This window comes from Rhodnius prolixus, unplaced genomic scaffold, assembly GCF_049639745.1.
Source record: "Rhodnius prolixus isolate KJV_2025 unplaced genomic scaffold, Rpr scaffold_24, whole genome shotgun sequence".
In the NCBI taxonomy this organism is placed as follows: domain Eukaryota; kingdom Metazoa; phylum Arthropoda; class Insecta; order Hemiptera; family Reduviidae; genus Rhodnius; species Rhodnius prolixus.
This window is the reverse complement of record NW_027411637.1, coordinates 187,901-214,854: the sequence shown is the minus strand read 5'-3', so window position 1 is coordinate 214,854 and position 26,954 is coordinate 187,901. Positions and strand designations below refer to the sequence as shown.

The 26,954-nt window shown below is 35.8% G+C and overlaps 1 protein-coding gene across 1 annotated transcript; it reads left to right on the top strand.

The window, feature by feature from the left end:
• Positions 1 to 6,495: 6,495 nt before the first annotated feature.
• On the top strand, positions 6,496 to 8,560 carry LOC141462273 (uncharacterized). Its single transcript, XM_074143979.1, has 2 exons — positions 6,496 to 7,520; positions 8,527 to 8,560. Exons 1-2 carry the CDS (start codon positions 6,496 to 6,498, stop codon positions 8,558 to 8,560), a joined length of 1,059 nt encoding a protein of 352 aa, XP_074000080.1.
• The last annotated feature ends 18,394 nt before the right edge of the window (positions 8,561 to 26,954 follow it).

The following is a 26,954-nucleotide window of genomic DNA, read 5'->3' as shown; positions in this document are numbered from 1 at the left end:
TAATTAGAGTTGCCAACAAATATTTACCTCATTTCCGTGGAGTATTTATGCGAGATAATCTACCATCCACGCAACCATGGACCCGAGAACAGGGTATAATTAATTTGGACTCATCCAACAACGCTGGTACACATTGGACGGCGTATTCAAAAAAAGGAAATAAAGTATTCTATTTTGATAGTTTTGGCAATTTACGGCCACCTAAAGAGTTGATAAAGTATTTAAAAGGTTGTGATATCTATTATAATAGGGAACGCTTTCAACATCGAAACCCTTGGAATTGTGGCCATCTATCATTACAATTTTTAATTAGAGAAGCAGCAGCAGCAGCATCGCCAGGAAAACAACAACAACAACAACAACAACAATGAGCAGCTATTCTTTTCTTCTGACCAATTGTGATTCTATATTACATTCAAATGTGTTTCCACCATTGGAATTGATGCTAATAAAAGTTATAGCATTGGACTATTGCGGCTAGAGACGTACAATTCCATACCAAAGTTGCAAGAAGAAGTAAACAATAATTTTCATTTCTCATTCAACAATACACCTCACATTGTGGAAATACCAACAGGTACATATGAGATTAGCGCTATTGAAAAGTATCTTAGAACACAAATATTAGCTTTAAATAAACGTTGTATATTTCATTTAACGCCGAATCATAACACCTTAAAAACTAGTATTAAAGCAACAACAGATATAGATTTTTCACAACATCTCAGTATTGGTACATTACTAGGATTTGACAAGGTGTTGCTGGCGGCCAACAAAACACACATTTCCAACAATATTATCGATATAGCACCTGTAAATGCAATCAGTGTTGAATGTAACCTTGTGAACGCATCTTATAATAACGGACAGTTAAGCCATAGTCTGCACACATTTTCACCATTAGTGGCTCTAGGCTATAAAATAGTGGAAACACCCACGCCAGTTATCTATTTACCCATTAATACTAATTATATTGACAGTTGGGTATTAGCTCTGGTGGAGTAAAGATCGTACTCCTACTATAATTAATTTTTCTCTAAGTTCTAGTTAGTTTTGATTCATGAAAATTTACAAAGTTAAAGTTTACAAGTGTTACTTGCTTATTGGAAATTTTGTTTAAAAACTGTCGAATAGTTTTTATGTTATTAGCTTATGAATAAATCTCTATTTAGTTAAACTAGAAGCAGTGTGTGCAGTCACTACAAGTGGTGGGGATTTGTGTGTGTGTGTCGGTTTCGTGTATATCGGCAAACATTGTGCTCGCTAATTGTATCTGTCCAGAGTTCACAAACTTATTATTTACCTTCAAACAATTTGTTATATCTGCAATATTTATATATTTCTTTTTCTGTTGAAAATTCATACAAAAATGGGAGATTCTGATAAGTTTGAAAAACTGTTTGAGCAGCTTGGATGCATAAACAACACTTTAATTTCCTTTCAACAGCAATTTAATGCATTAAAAGCGGAAAACCAAAGCTTATCGAACAATATTACTAGCTTAAAATCTGATATTAAGGCGGATATTAACACTTTGAGAAATGACCTTAAGATATTAAATGTAAAAAATGTTAAATTTCATAAACAGCAGATATTATTTGATGAAAAAATCAGCCATTTAAATTCTAAAATGAGGGAATATGAACAGGTTTCTCATGCTAATAGAGTACGACTGACAAATATACCCTATTCTGACGAAGAAAATATTTTTTCTGTAATAAAAACTATTGGTGATTTCATTGAATGTAGTGTTACTGAGGCAGATTTTGACTTTCTTTACCGCTTAAAAGTAAATCGCTCTTTGCAATCTCCACCAATAATCATAAAATTTGTTAGAAAAGAGTTAAAAATTAAGTTTTTTAACTTATTCTGGGCTAAAAGAGAGTTGGTTAATACTAATTTATTCTCTGACAATAAAACAATCAGTCCGATGCGTATCTATATTTCTGAGGACCTGGGCCGTGAAACTTACAGATTGTTCCGCAGAGGAAAGGAGCTGCAGAGAGAAGGTAAAATAAAGTTTATTTGGACTAGACAAGGAAGAATATTTATTAAGAAAGAAGAAGGGTCTCAGCCTACACTTGTGAGGAATGAAGAAGTTCTGACGAAATATCGATGTGATAGTATTGTTGATCTTGGTGAAAGTTCTTCGCTAGCAACTGGAGAGGATGAAACAGAAACCGATGAGTTGTTATTGTCACAAGAATTTAGGAAAGCATCAAAGAAACGCAAGATTAAAAAGATGCCGTCAAATAAAATTTCAAGATTTTTAAAGCCTGCACCGTCTAATGTGGTGAGTGACAAGCCTACTTTGCCGTCTCCAATAACCATCACGCCTAGCTTGCCATTCACTACAACTACCAAGGCTAATCAAGCTACACCACTTCCAAAAAACGATTCAGGTCTGCAGCTGAAGGTGTTTCCTTAGGCAACAGCCAAGTAAGACTTTTAAATTACAATGTTTCTATTAATAATCCTTCAATTGTCGTTTGGAACATTAATGGATTGAAAAATATTTGCGATTTTCCTTTGTGTTTACAAGACTTATTAATAATCGGTCTAGTAGAGACTCACTGTACTAGTGATCAGTTGAAATTTCCTACTGCCTTTACTAAATTTGACTACATTTCCTCTCCAGCAGTTAAGGTCCATAAAAAAGGAAGAGCAAAAGGTGGTTTGTGTGTCTTGTACAGAAAAGATTTAGTTCAAGTTAGAGTAATTAGAAAATCTCTGCACTGGATATTTTTGCTCTTTACATTTACAAAACCTTTTTTTGTCAATTGTAATTCTTTTCTAATTGGTTTAATTTATATTGGCCCAAGTTATGATAAATTTGAAACATTACTGTCATTAAACGATACTATTGGTGATATAAAAAATAACTTTAATGATGTACCTTTCTTGTTGGGAGGGGATACCAACTGCCGAATTTCAGATTTAAATCAAACAATTTATGAATATTTTGAGGCTTCTAATTTGAATTGCAGGAGGAAATCTCTAGACAAAGTTGTTAATAAAGAAGGCAGGCAGCTTACAGAAATGATGGAATTATACAATTTTTTTGTAATTAATGGCAGATCGAAGAGTGATTACTGTGGAAATTATACTCTGGTGAATTCACTTGGTAAAAGTGTGGTTGATATACTCTGGTCTAATTTATCATTTTTTCCTCTTATTAAGGATTTTAAAGTTATCCAAGTGTACACTCCATCTGATCATTTTATTCTTTTGTTGGAATTAATACCAGCTCAAAACTATTTTAACTCTAACCACATAACTGCTCCAGAAGATCAATTTATGTCTCTTAAATGGAAACCGTTGATGCTTAATAAATATTACAATAACATGTTACTAAGCAGTAAATTGTGCATTGATTTTACTGTTTGTTCCGTTTCACAGATGTATATAAATTTAATAGAAGCAATACATGAAGCTGGTAAAGATTGTAAAATGTATTCTCATTCATCAATAATAAAGTCACATTCCATTAGTCTTAAACCATGGTACGATAATCAATGTAAAACGTTAAAAGGTGAATTGAAAGAAGCTCTGAAAGTTTGCAAAAAAGAGTGTTTTCCGGAATACTTAATAAAAGAATACGTAGGCTTAAAAAAGAAATATAGGTGTTTTTTAAAAAAGAAGAAAAAAACTTATGATATTAATTTTTCGGCAACATTATCACAGATAAAAAATAGTAAATCTTTTTGGGAGATGTTGAAACCTTTCCGCTGTAAAACATTCACTGAGAATCCTATTGCCAAGGAGGTTTGGAAAGATTATTATAGTTCCTTTTACTCAGACAATTTTGTGGATAATACCACTTTTTTTGGCGTTGTACACCCCATTTTAGATGTTAGAATCTCTCAAGATGAAATAAAGAGTGCCATTTTTACTCGTAAATCTGGCAAGTCATCTGGTACAGATGGTGTACAGTATGAATTCTATAAGAATTTACCTGATATTTGGTTTTTGTATTTGGAATGTTTTTTTAACAGAATATGGGATCAGGAAAACCCCCCTGTAGAATGGTCAGAATTTTTGAATATCTTGATTCACAAGAAGGGCGAAACGAACTCTCCCAATAATTATCGTAGTATTACCCTGGCAAATACAGTACTCAAAATCTTCACTCAAATTTTGTTTAATAGATTGTTTAACTGGGTGGAGTGCGTGAATCTTCTACCAGAATGTCAATCTGGCTTTAGAAGTAACCGTAGCTGTTTAGATAATATTTTTACCCTCATGACAATGATACAGCAGAAACTCGCTATTAAAAAAGGTTATTTGTACGCCGTTTTTGTTGATTATAGAAAGGCGTTTGACTCGGTCAATCATCACCTTCTTTGGAAGAAACTTTTTAATTTTGGTGTCAGTTCGAAATTTATTAGAATTCTAAAGTTAATATACGATCGAGCTAATATGATTCTAAAGATTAATTCTGAACGCTCAAAGCTAATAAACATCAGTAAAGGGGTACTTCAGGGTGAAATATTGAGCCCGTTACTTTTTAATTTATTCATTTCGGATATGAAAACCTTTTTTAGAAAGAATGGGGCTTTTGGTTTGTGGATAAACTCGAGTCTTGACATCCTCATGCTATTCTATGCTGACGATCTTGTCGTTTTTGGAGATAGCCACTGCGATTTAAGGAAGAAATTAAAACTGTTGGAAATGTATTGCCTAGAAAATTGTTTAGAGGTAAATCTCGAAAAAACCAATATTGTTAAGTTTTATAAAGGAAGACCCAAAAAAGAAAGACACTTTTTATATAATGGCCGTCCTCTAGAAGTTAAACCAGAATATAATTATTTGGGGGTAAGATTTTATTCCTCTGGGAGTTTCCATAAAGCGCTTGAGCAAGCTTTATCAAGAGGTAATGCAACTACGGGTGCAGTTTTAAGTACTTGCTCCAAAGCGAGGCTCATGGACTGGAACTCGAGAGAGAAATTATATCAAGCAGTCGTTATACCATCTATTCTATACGGAGCCCAGATTTGGGGACTTGCTCGCATAGAAGCTTTAGAAAAATGTCACTTGAACTATTATAAAAGCCTTCTGCGTCTGCACACAAATACCTCGAATTATATTGTTCGTCTCGAGACCGGCTCAGTCCACATTAGTTGGTACGTGTTAAAGTATAGTTTACTATGGTACCTCAAATTACTTAATACTAGTAGCAATAGATACCCTAGAGCATGCCTAGATAAAATGTTGTCCTGCACGCAGGGAAGTGAAAATATTTGTTCCCGAAAGTCTGCTAAGTACAATTGGGTTGTACGATTGAAGGATTTATTAGATCAGTTTGATGAGTCTAGCCTGCTGGGAATATCTGACCCTGACGTTTTCTCACGAATGATTTCTCCAACTTTGGAAAAATATAGACACTTTCTTGTGAATCAGGATTTGGATAGACTACATAGCTCCACTTGTAGTATTTTATACCCTCAAGTATTCAACCATAGCTCGATCCCGCAACAATATCTCCTTACTCAATTACCTATTTCATACACACGTTTATTTGCTCAACTTAGGACAATTAATAAATACACATTTTCATTAAAATTAAAAAATAGCGCTTACAGGATAGATTCAAACAGTAACTGCCTTTTATGTGGTAATGTTCTAAAAGAGGATTTGTACCACATTTTCATGGTTTGCCCAGCATATTTTAGTCTCCGTGAAAAGTATCAGGACAGAGCTTCTTTCAGTTTACCTTTTGTGTTAACTCAGTGCAGTAGAGATGTAATGAAAACTGTATTTTGTTATCTGTGTGAATGTTTCTCTTTAAGAGAGGAGTTAATAAGTTGAAAAATTGATTTATGTTTTTTACTTTATTTCTTTTTTAATTACTTTGGCTTTATTTATCTTTTTACTTATTTCCAAGGTCTTAAAAAATACCATGAAATACCACAAAGGAGCTACTCCTTAGACCTATTTCAATGACATATTCAAAGTGTTTCTTTCATTTTTTATTGTCCTTATGTTTGTATATATTTATATTAATTTATGCTGTACCCAACTGTTTTTGAGACAGGACGTGAGTCCTATAAATCAAATAAATAAATATTACTAATTACTAATTATATTGATGAAATTAGTGTAAGATCAAACTGGTCGATTGATCTCTTTTAGAAAGGAAAGAATTACACTTAGTCTACATTTAAAGGATAATAATGGGTATTGATTTCATAAATAATTCCTCCACATCGTTTTTGCTTAAAGCTAAACAGACTAAGAGTGTTGACAGCAGTGCGTATGTGAAAGGTGACAAGCAACAACCACCGCCAACAACAACACCACCACCACCACCATTATCAATACGTAACGTTAAATTTTTAAAAACGCTTGGATATAGGGTGAACAGATATGGATCACATATTAAACATTAATCAAGAGGTTATTTTCAATATTGACAATATTGAAAATTATCAATTTCATTCTTACAGGCCTTTTAACGCCGACAGTCTTTCTTCTAACGATGAGATAAGGATTTCTATGTTTCAAAATGACCTTTTTACATTGCCTAGTGAAAGTTATCTCTTCATCGAGGGCAAATTGGAGAAGAAGAAAAGTGGTGATGCCGATGACCCCACCTCCTCCGCCGCCACCACCTATGCTAAATTAATAAACAATGCTTTTGCATTTTTATTCGATGAAATTCGATTTGAAATAAATTCGGCTGAAGTGGACAGTATTAGAAATGTTGGAATTGCTAGCACATTGAAGATCTATTCATGTTTTTTCCCCAATCAAATTAGAGCTTTAGAAAATGCTGGAATTGTTGATCCAAATAATTCTGATAACATGACATTATCCTCCTCCTCCATCATAAATGAGGAAGACCAGAGATTTAACGTTTGCCTACCACTCAGCTATCTGTTGAATTTTTTCGAAGATTATAAGAAGATATTGGTAAATGTGAAACAAGAGTTAATATTGAAAAGATCAAGAAGTGATGTGGATTCACTAGTTGGTGATGCAATAACGGCTAAAGATTATACTATTAAATTGGAAAAAGTTATTTGGAATATTCCACTTGTTAAGCTATCGGATAGTGCAAAATTACAAATTTATAAAATAATTGAAAGCGCTCAACCGTTACCGCTAGCTTTTAGATCTTCAGAATTGCATGAATATCCAAATTTACCTTCAACTAATAAACTCTCATGGCATGTGAAAACGACAAAACAATTACACAAACCAAGATATGTAATTATAGCATTTCAAACTATTTTCGATTCAGCGGATATATGCAACGTTAAATTATACTTGAACGACAATCAATATCCATATAATGATATGCAATTAGATTTCACATCGGGCAGGATATCGCAGCTGTTTGAAGAATATATTCGCTTTCGTCAAGAATACTATGGAGTGACGAGAAGTGAGGCGCTATTTGATAGAAAAGGCTTTTCCAAAACACCTTTTGTGGTAATTAATTGTGCAAAACAACCAGATAGATTAAATACTGGTGTAGTTGACATTCATATACAAATTGATACCAATAAACCATTTGCGTCTGTTCAAAACATCTGCATACTGTTTAATAATTCACGATATGCTTTTACATTATGTGCCGATATCTGGATTAGTGCAAAGATATTAAATGTAAAAATAAAGAAAAAATTAAATTATAAAGAATATGTTTTTTTTTTTTTTAAATAAAATAATATTGTATAAAGAATGTGTTTTTTTTTTTATTTTAACCCTGGAATATTTCTTATATGCTTATCTTAGCCCCCTAGGTGGTTTCCATAATCAAGGAAATTTGTGGCGGATAAGCGGATTTCTTACAGAGTATAAAATAGGTGCATTTTTTCGTATAGATTTATTATGCCACACACACATACACATTATGCCAGTTACAAATAGCGCACTATCAAGTTATATAGATGATGTTCCCTATACGGAATATTTATGCATCAGTGGAGAGTTTGTTGCAGCTCAATTCAAATATTTAAATAATCGGGAAAGTTATGTAGGCTGGGATGATGATGATATGCTTAGCTTTTGTTTTAATTGCGGTCCATCACGCATAGACTTACAACACTTTACCGATCTTAACGCATCATTTCATATTGAACACGGTGTATTATTGAGGCGCAATAGCACTCTTCACAGGCGCTTCGGTAAGTGTTTTATTTGTGAAAAATACTTATTTCAATATAAACCAAGTACCGAGTGCGAATCATGCAGAAAATTTCTTAGGGACAGCTATTTAATTTATACTTAAATGTGAGTGTGATTCCGCTATGTACAACAACAACACATTTGAAGTAAGTAATAAAAAAAAAAAAAACTAGTACAATTATTTTTGGGTAAAAATAATAATAATAAGCAAACTCACTTTTTGTTTCACACAGATAATTGAACGAATTTTCTTTCATCCCATGGTTGAGAACATCAGAACAGTTAGACAAATTCTACGAGTGTTTAATAATTTGAATATTGCCGCACTGGCCATAGAACACGACGAACTCAACGAATACCACATTTTTGCAAATATTAAGAACTTTTTTTCAGGGAGATTCGTACCGATCATATTAACAGCAGTTGACACATTAACACTTGTAGAAAGAGAAACAGTGTATGGTGTTCCATGTCTATCGTTTAGAAATAGTTCAACTATTTTTATCTTTAGATTTAAACCACAAGGTCCTTTAACGATTAGTAATTACGAATATTCATTGAGAATAAATCGTTGTTGTTGTTGAATAATTCACAATAATTATTTAATTCCATTAGTAAATAACTCAGATTCATTAAAAATTAAAAGCCTTAAAGCACTTATCTCCAATTGTTTGTGATGTGATGCTGGTGGTGTAAAAGATACATGAATCATGTACAAATCTCTTTTTTTTTTATATACTAAATGTTAAGATGTGTCCAAAAATAGCCTTCACACATATATAAATGTATGAATTTTGAAATATAAATGAGTGATATAGTCTATATTTTGTAAATACCTTAGTGTTAAAAATAAATTAGTACTCACACTATCCAGATGTAATGTTTGTAATATTTATGTAATGTTTTTTTTTTTTTTACCTAGGTATATATATTTATTTTTAAATAATGTATTTTTTAGGGGGAATGCAATTAAAAAAACCATATATTTTTAAATTCATAAAAATAAATAAAAATTAATATAACATTAAAAAAATAATTAAAAATAACAAAAAAAATTATATAAATAAAAAAAAAAAAAATTAAAAATACAAAAAAAAAAATTCTTCATATGCCTGTGAAAAAAAAAAACAAATACACAATTAGTATTATATATAGAAACTAGCATATTTTTTTTTTTTTTTAGTAGAGAAACCTCTTACCTTAAGCCTCGCCCCCACATCCTCCTCACGGCGTTGGTGGCGGCGTTGGATTTGCATTCAGACTATGAAAAAAAATAATAAATAATTAGGAAACATACATTGGAAACAAACATATTTTTTTTTTTTAGCTAAATCATTAATTTAAAAAAAAACAAACAAACAAACTTACATTATTGGCCTCAACACCCCCACCTCCTCACACACTGGACACCTCCCCGGAGGCCCGGCACCCATATGAGCGTATAACACGCTGAACATGTAAACTGTAACAGAAAAAAAAAAAAAAAAAAATCCAAAATATTTTTTTTTTGTTGAAAACAATTTATACATAATAAAGATTGTCAAAGGTACTTACAAATTTCTGCGGAGTTGCATCCATTATTTTGTTCTGTCATCCTGAACAGCTTGCTTTTATACCTCAAACTTATCGTTGTATGAACTTCCTTTTTTTTTTTCACTCACATTCTAAACCCCACTACAATTCTTAATTAAAAAAAAAAAAAAAAAAAAATCTAACCAAATGTGGTTTTAATGTGTATGTATACGTATGTGTGTGAGATATTTCTAGTTCTGATGTTGAATATTGTTTTATAGATTACTTATTTTTTGTTATTTAGATATGTTCTATTAAATAAGTTCATAAATAACGACTCTTTTTTTTTTGTTTATTTTATAGTAAGTAATGAATAATATACTTAATAATTAATACTCAATACACAAATTATGTATTTCTTAGACCATATCATGTTCCAATTTTTCATACTTAATTACTCCATACACACACACACACACACACACACACACACACACACAAAACTTAAAACTCAATACTTAATATTCCATACGTACAAAAACTTAAATATACTTAATACTCAATACACAAATTATGTATTTCTTAGACCATATCATGTTCCAATTTTTCATACTTAATTACTCCATACACACACACACACACACACACACACACACACACAAAACTTAAAACTCAATACTTAATATTCCATACATACAAAAAACTTAAATATACTTAATACTCAATACACAAAACTTGCAAACTTTATTTATTTTTTATGTAATTATGTATAGTATTTCTACAAGGATGTTTGTTTTTTACCCCCTCACGATGTTTCCGTTTTTTTTTTTCCATACCTAATATAGTAAGTAGGGAATAATATACTTAATAATTAATACTCAATACACAAATTATGTATTTCTTAGACCACATCATGTTCAAATCTTTCATATAGGTAAGAAATCACCTTCCTATGCTATTCAGTGAAGCGATTTCAGCGACTCCCACTCCTTTACCAACTGGTCAGCTTTATTTTATAGTAAGTAAGGAATAATATACTTAACAATTAATACTCTGTACACAAATTATGTATTTCTTAGACCCCAATCATGTTCCAATCTTTCATACCTAATTACTCAATACACACAAAACTTAAAACTCAATACTTAATACTCCATACATACAAAACTTAAATATACTTAATTTGTGTGTGTAATTACTCAATACACAAATTATGTATTTCTTAGACTCCCGATCATGTTCCAATCTTTCTTAAGATGCTAATGGGTGACATTAAAAGTAAATAAAAAATATTATTACGAACATATTCTAAGTGTTTATTGTGCTAAAAAAAAGTGTCAAGATTATCCTCATAATGATAAAATATTCTCAAAAATATTCCAAGTCCTAATCACTCTCTCTCTCTCACTCTCTCTCTCTCTCTCAGTAAGATGTCATATTTTGTGTTAAAATGGTGTCATAATGAGTGATAACATGCTCGCAATACCACTCATGTGTGATACCTAGTTAATGTCTTTAAGATGCTATTCTAGGTGACTTCAAAAGCACAAAAAACACAAGTAATATTCTAATGGGGGTGAGGTTACATTAGGTTATCCATAACCTTACACCAAAAATTACTCGTTATTGGTAAGTATATTAAAAATAAATAAAAAAATATTATTATGAACATATTCTAAGTGTTTATTGTGCTAAAAGTGTCAAGATTATCCTCCTAATGATAAAAATATTCTCATGTTAAATCACAACCCTAATCAGGACTTAAATCGTACATATTATTCTTTTTTTAAAAAAAGTTAATATTTATCCTCTAATGAACACACATTTTAAGTAATAAAAAAAAAAAATAACATTATAACCTTTAAGATGCTATTTGGATGACATTAAAAGCACCAAAAAATGGTTAATAATGTTTAAGATGCTATTTGGGTGACATTATAAACACCAAAAAACCCACATATTGTTCTAATGGGGGAGGTTACATTAGGTTATCCATAACCTTACACTAAAATCACTCGTTATTGGTATTAAAACAAAACAAAAAAATTATTATGAACATATTCTTAGTGTTTATTGTGCTAAAAGTGACAAGATTATCCTCTTAATGATAAAAATATTCTCATAAATTTAAAAATAACATTAAAATGTGATAAAAAAAAAATTTCCAAGTCTTAATAAGTGTAATATATTTTAATCCTTGTTATCCATATCCTGTGATAGGATGTATTTTGTGTTAAAATTAAAATGAGATAAAATATTTGATAAAAAAAATGTCTCAATAAGTGTATTATATTTTAATCCTTGTTAATCAAATTTCCTTTAATCGAGAATTCCAAGTCCTGTTATCACATTAACCAGTGGATAAGAAGATTTGTGATAAAATGACGTCACGCGCGTAATGTGCGCGCGCAACCTAGGGCATACGGACGCTCAGGTGCGCGCAACCTCGGCCATAAGGAGTGCATAGGAGTGGGGCGACGCACGGACGCGCACAGCGCAATTCGAGTGTGGACCGGGGTGAGGAAGCGGGGTATCCCCCCTGCATTCCCTCGCCCTGTCACCCATAAGGCCGCGACTCAAAAATCAGACCCTCAATGCTCGAAACCCTACTACTGATGAATTGTTACCCTACACTCCGTTGCCCCGGCTTCTCTCCATCCTCAAACACTTGGGAAAGTATGGTTCCCAATCCCGAAGCAGAGGCAACCTTACTGGAGTAAGAAGGGCTTACTGAAATCAGGGCAAGTCAGCACCGGCGCCGAAACTAATATGTTTTTAAGTTCCATAAACGCTCTGGTTTGATCCTCTCCCCAATTCCAGCGCTTGTTCTTTTTCGTCAACTCTGTTAAAGGTGAGCTTATGGTGGCAAAATGCAGAACGAATCTCCTGTACCAACTAGCGAGGCCTAAGAACCTCCTGACTTGCTTGACCGTACGTGGCTGAGGAAAGTTTAATATGGCAGCCACCTTCTCCGGGTCTACGTGTAAGCCGTGCTGGTTCACAATGTAGCCCAAATACTTTAGTTCCGCTCTACAAACTTGGGCCTTCTCCCAGTTGACCGCTAACCCTGCCTCCTGAAGTTTTCTCAGCACCAACTCCAATGTCTCCAGATGGTCTTTAAAATCCTGAGTTGCCACAACGATGTGATCAAGATATACGAATACTTTTGGTTCCAACTCTGGTCCTAGGACGGAATCAATCAAACGTTGCCACGTCGCTGGGGCATTATGGAGACCAAAAGGCATGCGTATAAATTGAAAAAGACCTCTTCCCGGAACAGTGAAGGCTGTCTTTTCTCGGTCTTCTTTTTCCACCTTCACCTGCCAATACGCTGACTTCAAATCCAACGATGATAGGTACCTCGCCTCTCTCAACTTATCTAATATGTGAGACACATATGGCTACGGGTACGCGTCTTTCTTTGTGACAGCATTAAGCTTTCGGAAATCGACGCAAACCTGTGCTCGCCATTCGGTTTCTTCACAATAACAACCGGCGAGGACCACGGACTAGAAGATCGTTCAACTATCCCGGCTTCCAACATCTTGTCCAACTCCTCGTTGATTATGGCCTGGATTACAGGAGATACTGGGTAATACCTCTGTTTTATGGGCTTGTTGTCACCAGTATCGATTGTGTGCTGTTCGAGATCAGTGCCATCTGATTTAGTTGATATTGTTCGCCAACCTTGCATGAAATCATGGAGATCTTTCTCTTGTTCTAGCGTCAAATTCGCTCTTTCTACCAAGGCTGCAGAAACCTGGACATCCTCATTAGCAGGTTCACTAAAGGTCCACTTCCTGTTCTTCAAGTCTGGAACAATACTCATAGCTTCCCAGAAATCCACTCCTAAGATTACCGAATTCACCAAAGCAGGGACTTTGAGGAATTCAATTATCTTTATCTTTCCCGATAATTCCACAGGGATTTCCACCGAACCCAGAACCTCGCAGCGATTTCCGTCTGCTGTCGTGACCTTTAGTGAACCTTCTTTTTTCCAAGGTAGTCCCAAATTCTTTAACTTTCTCCAACCTGCTCCACCAATAAGCGAACGTGTGGCTCCTGAGTCTAACAAGGCTGTAAACCCTAACCCAAAGATGGAAATTCGCAGATGCGGCCTTCCATCTTGCTTTTCGGCCATCTGAAGTAGTGGTCTCGCAGTTTTGCCTTGCATAAAATTTGTCACCACTGACACCCATTCACGCCACTCCGGATCTGTGGTGGACATCTTTGGCGCACGACTCGAGCTCAGTCCACTTATGCTCGGTCGGCCTTGACGTTTCCCGACTTCTTGCAGTGTGGGCAGCTTGCTTCGACTCGGTTTCTTTGTGGACACAGCCTAGATACATGGCCGATCTGATGACAAGTCCAACATCTCAATGTAGTTCTTGAATTCTTCTGCTCCGCTGCTGGTGTGGGGGAGGTGATGGGTGTAACTATCGGATTCGCCTTTACGCTTTTCCCTGGTGGTCTGCGATAGGCAAGGTCAGGCTCCAAGGATCCCTTAAGAGGTGGCTCCTCATAGCGAGAGGCCATGGTAGCTCCAACTTCCAGATTTCTCAACACCGTCTCCAATTCTTCAATATTACTTGAAGATGTCAAAGGAAGCAGCGCGCGATATTCTCTTTTTACATTGCGCTTGATGATTTCGAATTTTTCCTCCTCAGTGAGAGGCCTGGAAAGTCGGGCGAACAACGCTTGCATCCTCGCAATGTAGATCGCTATGCTTTCCTGAGGTCCTTGGGTACGCTTGCGAATTTCCTCCATCACCTGATAATTGTAGTCTGGATCCAAGAAGGTTTGCCTCATCCTAGCTATGAGTTCATCCCAGCTACTTATGGTGTCCCGCTTTGACCTATACCAGACAAGTGCGGTGCCTCCTAACAACTCGCTGGCCGAACGGAAAAGTTCATGTTTAGAAATTCCCTTGGCTGTCCTTCGATCTTCGACCATTGCCAGAAAAGAGCATAGTGACAATTCGTGGTCATCGGCAGTGTATTTAAGGCCCCATCGGTCGAGCTTTAAGTCTCTCCCGCCGCTGGGCTCACGCATGGTCTGTGGTTGAGTCGGATGATAACTGGCATCTCCTTCCGTAGAAATTGCAGAGGTGGTTAATGTTCCTACCTTTGTTACGGATGGCATCTGTGGGATTTGCCCTTCAGACTTTACGTGAAGTTCTTTAATATCTCTCAAAAGCCGGCCTACTTCCTCCTTCACAGCTTCCTGTTCCTGTAATTCATCACCCTCGAGCTCGGTGATCCTTTCTAAACGAAGCTTAACATGAAGAAGTCGAGTATTGAGTCGCTTAAGTTCGTTGGGATCATCAACAAACTTCCGTTTGTTCCCTAAGAGCCTCAACTTTCCGACAGCATAGTGCAAATTCCTGTTTTGCAGGTAAACTAGAAAACAGTCTTCCGATAGGCAGTACCTTAGATTGCAGAGCCTTAACTAAACGTTTTCTTAAATCGGGGACTGTACCCTCACCGGAAATAGCCCTAATGGTAAGCTCATAGGCCAACTCATCCTTTAATAACCTGTACGGATCCATTAAGATAAATTTAAAAAAGAAAAGGACCAATGAAGATTAGAAATTAAATAAAATATTTAAGAATGGCACCACTATATCAATATAAGTAAAATATAATTTAATACCGTATACTTGAGTAAATAAATTGAGTATGTTATTCAAAAAAAAAACAGGCAAAAGTAAATAAACAAAACTTCAAAACAAAAATCAAAATTATTTGTTAAACTAAGTCAGGTTACACGAACAAAATTAGATTGACATTAATAAAAATAAATAACTTCCAAAGTCGGGAAAATTAAAAAGAATTTAGGCGAGACAATTATTTGGACCTAGGTATTTCTTAAAATAAAACTATTTTAAAAATAATTAAAACGTAAAATAGATTTTAGAAAAAAATTATTTCTATTATGCCCCACGTTGGGCGCCAGAAAATATGTTACCCTACACTCCGTTGCCCCGGCGTAGCTTCCGTGGAGACGGGGGTGGGCCGAGGTGTAGACACACACAACAAAATATAAACCCAGAAAAGTAAAATAAGATCAACAAAAAAAAGAAAATATATAGGTATATATGTGGTGCTTGGGCGCCACGCCGTTTTAAAATAGACTTCCGCAGCAAACGGCGAAATCCACGGGGTAAGGGGACGAAGGTAAAAAAAAACAAAAAAAAAGGCAAGTGGGAGTAAGTAATACGTATAATAATAAAAAACTATTAAGCATAAAAAAAAACAAAAATAATGACAAATGCAGCTCTGTTTACTGGTTCAGTTCGAACGTTACGTTAATTACGTAACTAGGTATTTAATAATCTATCTGAACACAACAATCTTACTTCCTAAATAAAAAAAAGCATATTTACAAAAAAAACGTATTTACATAAAAACTGTTATTTATCATTAAAAAAAACCTTTCTTAGGGGGAAAAAACACAACCGGAAGCTTCCTGAAACTTTTAAACCAATTAAAATGAAAAGAAATTACAAATAATAAAAGAAACTACTTTTCTAAAAGAAAACCCTAATATAAAAAAAAAATTATATACAACAAAACAATTAATCAAACTAGGAAAAATGATACAGAATAAAACAAAAGGAATAAAATTCTGTAACTATAAATAGCCTGTAAGAACCCTTCTCCTACACGGGAAATTATCTTATTTAAATGTTCAAAATAACAGAAAACTCACCCCAAGCCTGGCTTTTTTTCTTTAATAGAGTAAAGGACTATTTACAGTGTTCCGAAGCGCCGTCTTCTTTCTTCGGGATCCCACATGAAGATTTTCCTGTGCTTTTCCTTCTTCCCTTTCCGTTGTTTCTTCCGAAGAGCGTAATCCCCTCGATGGGAAACCTTACCAGAGGGCTGTCCTATGCCACGAGTAACGCACTCACTTTACGGAATTTTCCCAATTTTCCTAATACGAAAAAAATTAGAAAATCACATCCAGCAAGCCGATAAAAAGGGAATCCAGTGCACCACTTCTCTCAAGCGCTACCTCACTCACACTATCTCTCTCGCGAGCTCCGCGCACCCCCCACGCGCCGCTCTGTTTACATCTTCGCTGACAAACCCAAGTCCAACTTTACTCTATTACATTTATACATCTCAATACGTACTTCTTATCTGTTTATACGTACACATAAGTGTATTCTTGGCATGCACTTGCCATTAAATCAAACTATTTAAAATTATTTAAAATTAACATTGCTACTAATTTTTGTTTCCGAAATTTATTCGGTAACAGAATGTATCTAAACCTTTTCGAAATCTCCCATTATTTAAGTCTCTTGTTTTATCTATAGTTAAAAAACCATATGCTTCATTCCAGCAGACTTCACACATCTTTTTAAAATTATTAAATGACACACTTGGCGAACTCACATGATCGTTATAAATATGCATTAAATTTAAATCATCTTGCGTGAAAATAATAATAAAATTGGCATTATTGCGTATAAGATGTTTAGGGATCCTTGCATAACTCTGTGTTAAATAGAAACAGTCAATACCTCTATGACGACCCATACTGTAATATTCTCTAATTATGTCCTGTTGATCCATTGAAATATCATCAAATACAATAATGGAATTCCTTTCAGCATTGTCAGGAGTGATTACCTGCTGAGTATCGTTGATTTTGTGAAAACCTATTTCTGGTACTAATTTGAATATGCTTTCTAAATATAAATACTTTTCTTGTTCGAGAGATCGGCTACATAAGTATACATTTCCAAATTTTAATCCATTCGGTTGTAAAAGCAAACAAGCTATGAAATTAGTTTTACCAGACCCTGAACTTCCACAGATAAGTGCACGTATATTATCGGGTAACAATTGGCCATGGCGAGCCTCATTTGCTTACTGATCTGAAGGAAACAAGTTATATACAGGTAAGCATTCACTTTGCTTCTCTAATCTCATACTGATGATGATGAGTTTTTATATGCGGCCTATATAAATAGAATCAGTTCTAAATACTCATCATAATGAGAAAGAAAACGACAGGGAAAGGTCTAATAAATTCAGTGATTAACAAGCTTCCATTTGAAGCGCATATTCCAGGATATAGATTTTGTGGACCCGGCACTAAATTACAGGAAAGATTAGCCCGGGGTGACAAAGGTATTAATCCTTTAGATGAGGCTTGTAAGGAGCATGACATTGCTTATTTTAAAAACAAAGATTTGAAATCGAGGCATAAAGCTGATCGCATTTTAGCAGAAAAAGCTTGGCAAAGAACAAAATCAAGTGACTCATCTTTTGGTGAAAAAGCAGCTGCTTGGGTTGTTACTAACGCTATGAAAGCGAAAGTAAAATTAGGTGGTGGTGGTGCTGACAAGAAGAAGAAAAAAACCATCAAAGATATAATAAGTGCAGCTCGCGTCACATCGCCCACATCAATTAGCGGAGCCTCTAAATCGGCACTCAAAAAAGCTAAAAAGTTTTTATCAAAATCGAAATTAAACAAATTACCAAGAATATTGCCAGTTCCAAGAATTGGAGGTATTCTCCCTTTTCTGGTGCCATTATTTGCAGGTTTGTCCGCTCTAGGAAGTCTAGCAGGTGGAGCAGCAGCGGTTGCTAAGGCAATTAAAGGTACGAGAGATGCTAGAGATCGTCTAGAAGAAATGAGACGTCACATTCAGAAGATGGAAGAACAAAAAATTGGGCAAGGTTTTTACCTTAAACCTTATAAAAAAGGATATGGTCTTTATATTAAGCAAGATTGACTACTACCTAACAGAGCTCTCACAAATATAGAGTTGATGAAATTTGCTAAAAACATACCTCATTTTAGAGGTGATTATATGCGTGATTCATTGCCAAATTTTCCTAAAATTAATGAATGTGCTATTGTAAATCTAGATTCAGTGCAAAACATAGGTACTCATTGGGTCGCCTATATTAAAAAAAATAATAAAGTAATTTATTTCGATCCTTATGGAAATCTAAGACCGCCATCAGAACTCCTACATTATTTCAGAAACTGTGATATTACATACAATCGTGAAAGATATCAGATTGGAATACTCCATATTGTGGACATTTATGTTTGAAATTTCTATATATTAACGTTGAATAAGCATTTACGGAATTCAGTCATGTCGTACACCTTTACCTTAACAGGAACTTCAAGCATTCTTAGTGCCGATCTTTTTCCACCAATTAATTTATGAGACAGTGGTGGTGATTATAGCATTGGTTTATTAAGTTTTCAGTCATACAATTCCATACCGAATATCATTGAAGGATTTAACAATATTTTTCATTATGAAGACAATGTTATTAGTTTACCTACAGGAACTTATGAAGTGGAAGCTATAGCACGTTATCTAAAATCACATATTAATTCACCAGATTCATTGAAACTAAAAGGTAACACCAACACTTTGAAGGTGGAATTAACATGCACACAACCTGTTTACTTCAATAAAGAACATTCAATCGGCCCTTTACTAGGCTTTACTAAACATGAAGTGTTAGAAAAAATGATCACTCATTAATTGGACGAAATTGTACAGATTCATAGTGTCAATATAGTTGCAATTAACTGTAATATAGCATCCGGTTCATATAGAAACGGGAAACCAGGACATACTATATACGAATTTTCACCATTAGTTCCTCCAGGATTTAAAATCGTACAAGAACCTTCTCCAGTCATTTACTTTTCAGTTATCGGTGAAGTAATCAACAATATAACACTTGCTATAGCAGATCAAAACCAGAACTTAATGGATTGTCGCGGAGAAACAATTACCATCAGATTGCATCTAAAGAAAAATGGGTATTGATTTTCGAAAGTATAAAATGGATTACGCTGAAGTGAAATCAGCTAGTATTCAACGATTACCCTACCGAGCGTTAACACCATCAAATATATACTTTCTGCAAAGTATAGGACTTTTGATTAAACCAAAATGGAAGAAATACTAGATGGGAATAAAAAAGTGAATTTTGAGGAGAGAATAACAGACTTTGAATTTCACTCTCATCAGCCTTTCAACCAATCATTCAACAATTCTGACGAAATAATAATCGCCGTTCAACAAGAAGACATCTACACTGTTCCAGCCAAAAGTTTTCTATATATTCAAGGACAATTGATTAAAGAAGGTTCTAAAACTATCGATCCAAGTGAACTGAGAATAGTAAGAAATGGATTTTTGTTTTGTTTGATGAAATCAAGTATCAGTTGAATGGTGTACTGGTTGATCACGTTAGAAATCCAGGAATCACATGTACATTAAAAAATTATGCATCTCTTAGTCCGGATAAGGCGTCAGGAATGGAAATGAGCGGCTGGATGATGCCTACTGAATACGTTAGATTAGCTGATGAAAACGGTAATTTTGATGCTTGCATTCCACTAGACATTGTTATGGGATTCATTGAAGATTACAATCAAATAATTCTAAATGGAAAACATGAGTTAATTCTACATCGCAGTAGAACGGATAATGATAGCATTCAAGTTTTAAAAGATCACCCCAATGTTAAAGCTTCTATTAAACTAAAATCTGTGCAATGGAAAATGCCGTATGTTAAAGTGTCTGATAAACAAAGGTTAAAGTTTTTAAATTTAGTCAATAAAGGAAAAACCGTTCACATGGCATTTAGATCATGGGACCTCGTAGAGAACCCCTCTCTGCCTACTAATACTAAAGCAAACTTGGTCTGTGAAGACGTCAACAAATCTAGAAATGCCCCGTTATATCATAATTGCATTTCAAACAAATAAAAAGAATAATGCAGAAAGTGATATGTCTCAGTTTAATCACTGTAGTATATCAAATGTAATGTTACATCTAAATTCTGAAGTTTGTCCTTATGATGATCTCAACATAGATTTTTCCAAGAATCAATTTACGGTTCTTTATTATATGTATCGAAATTTTCAACATAGCTACTACGCTAAAGAAAATCAGCCTCTTTTAAGCAAAGAAAAATTTAGGGATGAAGGGCCTTTTATAGTTATAGATTGTTCTCGTCAATCAGAGGCAATTAGATCATCTTCAGTTGATATTAGAATAGATCTAGAAACGACGGAAAATTTTAAAGCCAATACAACAGTCTATGCATTAATTTTTCATGATGCTTTAGTTGAATATAATCCGTTATCCGGTTTAGTTAGGAGAATATAAGTGGAAGTGGGGGTTAGTATTTAATTGAGGAAGATTTTGTAGAAGAAATTTAGTTTTCACAATGCGTGCGGCTGTGATTGACTTCCAGGGTTACCTTACTCCTCAAAACTGTTATATCGCCAAGGAAGTGACTATCATAGATTTGGACTACCCTTCAGTGTTTTGGCACTGGTTATTCAAACCCCCATCTCAAGAAGATGCTCAAAATTCATCTGCAAATAAATGGATATTTCATAACCTTCATGGATTAAATTGGTATGATGGAGATGTGGAATATTCCGAATTCAGAAGCTTATGTCAGAAATCAACTGAAAATTTTACCATTCTTTTTGCTAAAGGACTTGAAAAATCTATATTTCTTGAAGAACTTATAGAAAAAGAAGTCTTTGACCTCCAAGATTTTGGCTGTCCATCACTGAAATGTCTCACTTCAACGTTGGAATTCACTAAATGCATCTGCCATTGCGGAAGGAAATCCAACTGTTCATTAAAAATTGCAAAAATATTGGTTGATTGGATTTCAAGGAACAGATCAAAGGTGGATCTCTACGATGCAAAAATAAGGGAAAAAACATTTAGCCATTGGACTAATCCTCTTTCCTCAGAATTTTTAGCATATCATGGCTTTTTCAAAACAAGAAATCATAGTGTAAAATGTATTTTTTGTGGACTCGAATTAGAAAGTAATATTAAGAAGTGTCCCTGTGAAATACATAAACTCTATAATCCAGAATGTATATGGTTTGTGAAAAATGGTTTGATTAAATAACAGATTTTTTTCTTAACTGTTTTATTTATTTACCTCATAGTCATATCACAATTAGAGGTAATTGCCTTAAGGCTTACAATTTTCAATGAAGCTGAGTTATCAACAAATTTTACTATAGGTATTAAATCTTCATTGTGCATTATACAACAAACATTATTATTTATTCTCAAGGAATACTCAAAGTTACTCAGCGTTAAAGCACCTCTCGGTTGAAATCTAAAGATAAAAACAGTTGAACTGTTTTTAAAAGCCATACATGGAACACTGTTCACTGGGGCTCTTCCTATAAATTTTAAAGAGTCAATTGATGATATGGCTGGTATAAATACCCCCGAATAAAAATTCTTGTTATTAACAAAAACGTGATATTCACTGGCTTCCTTTTCTATGATCAGTGCTGCAATACTAGCATTATTAAATATTTGTAAGATTTGTTTAACTGTTCTGAGGTTTTCGACCATGGGATGAAAGAAAATTCTTTCAGTTATCTGAAAAAAAAAAAAATTATTAGTTTGCTTATTTTTGTCACTATTTTTACTACTTCCAATTTTTTTTTACTCCTTACTTACTTGAAATTTTTCATTAATGTTCATAGAATAAGGCATCATTGTATCCATAGCGTTAGACTTTTCTTTGATTACTTCTTCTTTTCTTGGATTATTATATATATTACTAATTAATATTACAATATTATATATCATTGCAAGAGTGAATTATTTTTATTACATTAATGATTAAGAAAAAATATAAGAATACAAATGTTTTTATATTTAAATATAAGTCTAATAGCAAAAAAATGTTCACGTAAGGGTTTCATTGCAAAAACCATAGGCTTTAGTATGTATAAAATCTTGTGAGATGATCCGTTTGTCATCATTTGCGGAGAGATAGAGTTTATTAACTTCAAGGGAGAAAACATTATGCTCCTTCGATCTGAAAGATCTCATTATGGATAACATGGAAATATTCTCCAATAAAACACGTCTGTAATCTTCAAAACTTATCCGTTTGAGAGTGGTTTTCTGAACTCCTTTGGCAGGTTTTTTTATATTACCTGAAAAATACTCGAAGAGGGCTAAATGAAATGTCCAAGGCGAGGACGAAATGTGGGAGAGCAGTTTAGTCTAATTATGTTGTATTGAAAGGAATTATGTTGTATTGAAAGGAGGGGAAATAAAATGTGGTGGACGCCACAGCCACCCAAAATACCTTCGCCAAAGCCTTACAAAAAATAACAAGTATTTATTGATGATACAATACCAATTGGCTAGACAACATGCAATTGACAACTACAGAGTTTATCCTTCCTGACGGAGGGAATGTTAATGCGAACAACTTTACAATTTTCTTGCCTGGCGACAAGGGAAATCTCTCCACATGGGAGTACAAATACGTAGGTACGTACAATGTTTTCACTTACAGAATTAAGGCCTTTACAATTGAGGGGGCAATTATATGCCAAGACAACATAAATGACAATAATGTCAGAAAGGGAGTTATTCTCCACTGATACTTGTATTAATAGATTAACTCCAGGCAGACTACGCTGGTTAAACCAAAAACACATTGACAATTTGCAAAAAACAACAAACTTGGCGCAATGACGCTATACAGACAAAGAATTACACTTGACGAGAACGACACTTCTCACTTCCTTGTGAAGTCAAGGACAACTGCCTGAGCTTGGTCACGTACGCAGTCCCTTTCTCCTTCCAGACCTCCAATGCAGCCAACCCTCCACTGCATCAACCTAAATTTCCCACAAGGGGGGCCGCACCTCTTTGCGAGGATCCAACATCCTCCCCCGCAGTGGACTCGCCAGATTAGATTAGATTAGATTGTTTAAGACGGGCGGTTCCACCAAAAGGTGGAAGGAACGCAGGCAATCCTAATGCCCATTGTTCCCCGCCCACCCCTCATCTCATAAGAGATACCGGGGTTTAAAAAAAAAAAAAAAAAAATAACAAATCCGGCTAAAAATTGCCAGATGCTAATATAATAAACTAATAAATTAGTAACAGGGCACTAGGGAGCATAACGACTCAATCGCCCAGTGCACTGAATAAACCTAGAAAGTTCGTTTAGATTACCCGATGCCACAATCTCCGGCAGGGAAACATTTACCCTACCGAAGACGAGGAATCTAGTTTTAGAATAAACTGGACACACCTCAACAAAGTGCCTCACAGTTTCATCGGACTCACCACAGCCAGCACAATTTGGCGACCGGATAAGGCCGCGTTTAAAAAGATGATACGCTAAATTCGCATGTCCACTCAACACCTGAACCAGCTGGCGGATCCGGGACCTGCTAAGACCAACCATATCCGTTCTCGACAGGCCAAGGATTTCCTTAGCCTGGCGGCAGTCAGTTCGGGATCTCCACCGTTTCCGATGTTCTTTCAAAATCCACTGCTCTACCTCTGTTCTACAATGTCGATAGGATACAGGGATAATAGGCTGAGGAGTCATTGTTATCAACGCAGCTCCTTCCTTTGCCGTTTCATCAGCAAGTTCGTTACCCGGGATCCCAGAATGACCAGGGGACCAAGCATCCGAAACAATATTCAGAGCTCCTAACAAATTAAGAGCAACGTGACAAGAATTAACCGAGATTTGATTCTTACTAGGAGAGACCAGAGCTTTAATTGCAGCCTGGCTATCCGTGAAGAACCTAATTTCAGTATCAGCAAATCCCTTCCAGCGGAGTAAAGTAGCTGCCATCTCAATAGCAGCCAACTCCGCCTGAAAAACAGATGCATAATTACCAAGGTCAAGGCAGATGCGTTCCCATCGGAGCCCAAACTGGGGTCCCCAGATGCAGAGACCAGCACCTGCCCTATCCATCAATGACCCATCCGTAAAAACAGAAATGGCGTTTGTTGATAACTCGACGGCCGAAGCACAAGCCTCCGCCCTCGCGAGTATCTGAACCCCATAATTCCTATTGAAGTCCAGAGTCGCAGGGATGAAGTCCCCCGGCATGGAGAGCACTGCAATTTGCTTTTTATCTTCCCAAACCAGATCAGCATGACTAATAAGCCTGCCTTTCCGACCGAGAAGGTTCGTAGATGCCCACATGCCGACACTCTCAAGTCTACGCGCGGCCATCAAAGCCTCCCCTCTAAGAAAAATATCCAAGGGAGGAAGCCGTAACATAAATTCCAAAGCGGCAGTAGGAGTACTCTGCAATGCTCCGGTAATCAATAAACATGCTAGCCGTTGGGCACGTTGCAAAGCATTACAAAGCGTCCTCTGACGAGTGGCATTCAACCAAACAATACAGCCATAGGCTAAAATAGGACGCACTACGGCCGTATACATCCAATACATGAGCTTAGGGGAAATTCCCCATCTCTTGCCAACCACCCTGCGACATTGCATGAGTGCAGAGGTGGCCTTATTCGCACGTTCCTTGACATGCGGAGTCCAAGATAATCTAGAATCCAGGATCACTCCAAGATATTTCACTGTTGAGCAAAACTGGATTTCCTCTCCGTAAAGTGTAAGCCCACGCTGCGGGCGTCTCCGATTCCAGGTGAACAATACTACCTGGGTCTTAGAAACACTGAATCTCAGCCCACCTCCCTCAGCCCATCGCGCCACAAAGCAAAGGCTCTGCTGCGAAAGATCGAGAAGCGTGCCAAGATCCTTCCCCACATGAAGTACCACCAGATCATCCGCATACGCCTGGGCATATCCCGGACGACCGGCAAGACCGTTAAGAAGGCCGTCCATCACCAGGTTCCATAAAAAGGGGGATAAAATCCCACCTTGAGGACATCCCCTGAACAACCTTCGTTCTCGAACCACACCAAGGCACTCGACAGACAATAACCTACCGAACGCCATATGGCATATCCAATTCACTGCCGCGGCTGCAGCGCCAAAATTAAGCAAAGCATCTCTAATGGACACCAAAGATACATTATCAAATGCACCCTCTATATCCAAGAAGAGTCCCATTGCATATTCACCATTGATAATAGTCTTTTCTAGCCTGGTAACCAACTGGTGCAGCGCCGCTTCCGTAGAGCCCCCGACCCTAAAACCAAACTGGTTGGGTAGAAGGCAACCATCAGGCGCAGGCAGCTCCATAAGATACCACAGCACCAACCTCTCCATCAGCTTAAGTTGAAAAGAGGTTAAAGAAATCATCCTATAAGAGCTAGGTTTCTGGTAAGTATCTTTAGCAGGTTTAGGGATAAAAACTCCCTTCACCTTGCGCCAAAGAATAGGGACATAACCCTGCACGAAGGAATTCTTGAACACTCCAAGAAGTGGTTCAATCAAAAGTTCTCGTCCTTGTTGAAGCATGATGGGGTATATCCCATCCGCCCCAGGGGACTTATATGGTTTAAACATACTCAGCGCATGACCCGCGCGACCCCGATCAAACACTCGTTTCGCTAAATCAACAGCAGCCGAGCGGTCAACCGAAAGATCGCACGAAAAAGACGTCAAGGATGAGTCCTCTTCAGACACCATGCTATTAAGCATGGCTTCAAGTGCCTCCGCCGGTGTAGAGGTAAACCGACCAGGGGCTTTCAATCGGTCCCAAAGAGGAACACGAGTCCTTTTTTAAAATCCGCTGAAGCTTAGCCAAAGGCTGAATGCCTTACAATTATATATCATTGCAAGAGTGAATTATTTTTATTACATTAATGATTAAGAAAAAATATAAGAATACAAATGTTTTTATATTTAAATATAAGTCTAATAGCAAAAAAATGTTCACGTAAGGGTTTCATTGCAAAAACCATAGGCTTTAGTATGTATAAAATCTTGTGAGATGATCCGTTTGTCATCATTTGCGGAGAGATAGAGTTTATTAACTTCAAGGGAGAAAACATTATGCTCCTTCGATCTGAAAGATCTCATTATGGATAACATGGAAATATTCTCCAATAAAACACGTCTGTAATCTTCAAAACTTATCCGTTTGAGAGTGGTTTTCTGAACTCCTTTGGCAGGTTTTTTTATATTACCTGAAAAATACTCGAAGAGGGCTAAATGAAATGTCCAAGGCGAGGACGAAATGTGGGAGAGCAGTTTAGTCTAATTATGTTGTATTGAAAGGAATTATGTTGTATTGAAAGGAGGGGAAATAAAATGTGGTGGACGCCACAGCCACCCAAAATACCTTTGCCAAAGCCTTACAAAAAATAACAAGTATTTATTGATGATACAATACCAATTGGCTAGACAACATGCAATTGACAACTACAGAGTTTATCCTTCCTGACGGAGGGAATGTTAATGCGAACAACTTTACAATTTTCTTGCCTGGCGACAAGGGAAATCTCTCCACATGGGAGTACAAATACGTAGGTACGTACAATGTTTTCACTTACAGAATTAAGGCCTTTACAA

What these genes read in the sequence shown, in the direction of transcription:
- LOC141462273 (XM_074143979.1), top strand. Translation starts at nt 6,496, where the DNA reads ATGTTTCAAAATGACCTTTTTACATTGCCTAGTGAAAGTTATCTCTTC. An exon ending in GATACCAATAAACCATTTGC is followed by an intron (nt 7,521 to 8,526) that starts GTCTGTTCAAAA and finishes ACTTTTTTTCAG; the next exon opens with GGAGATTCGTACCGATCATA.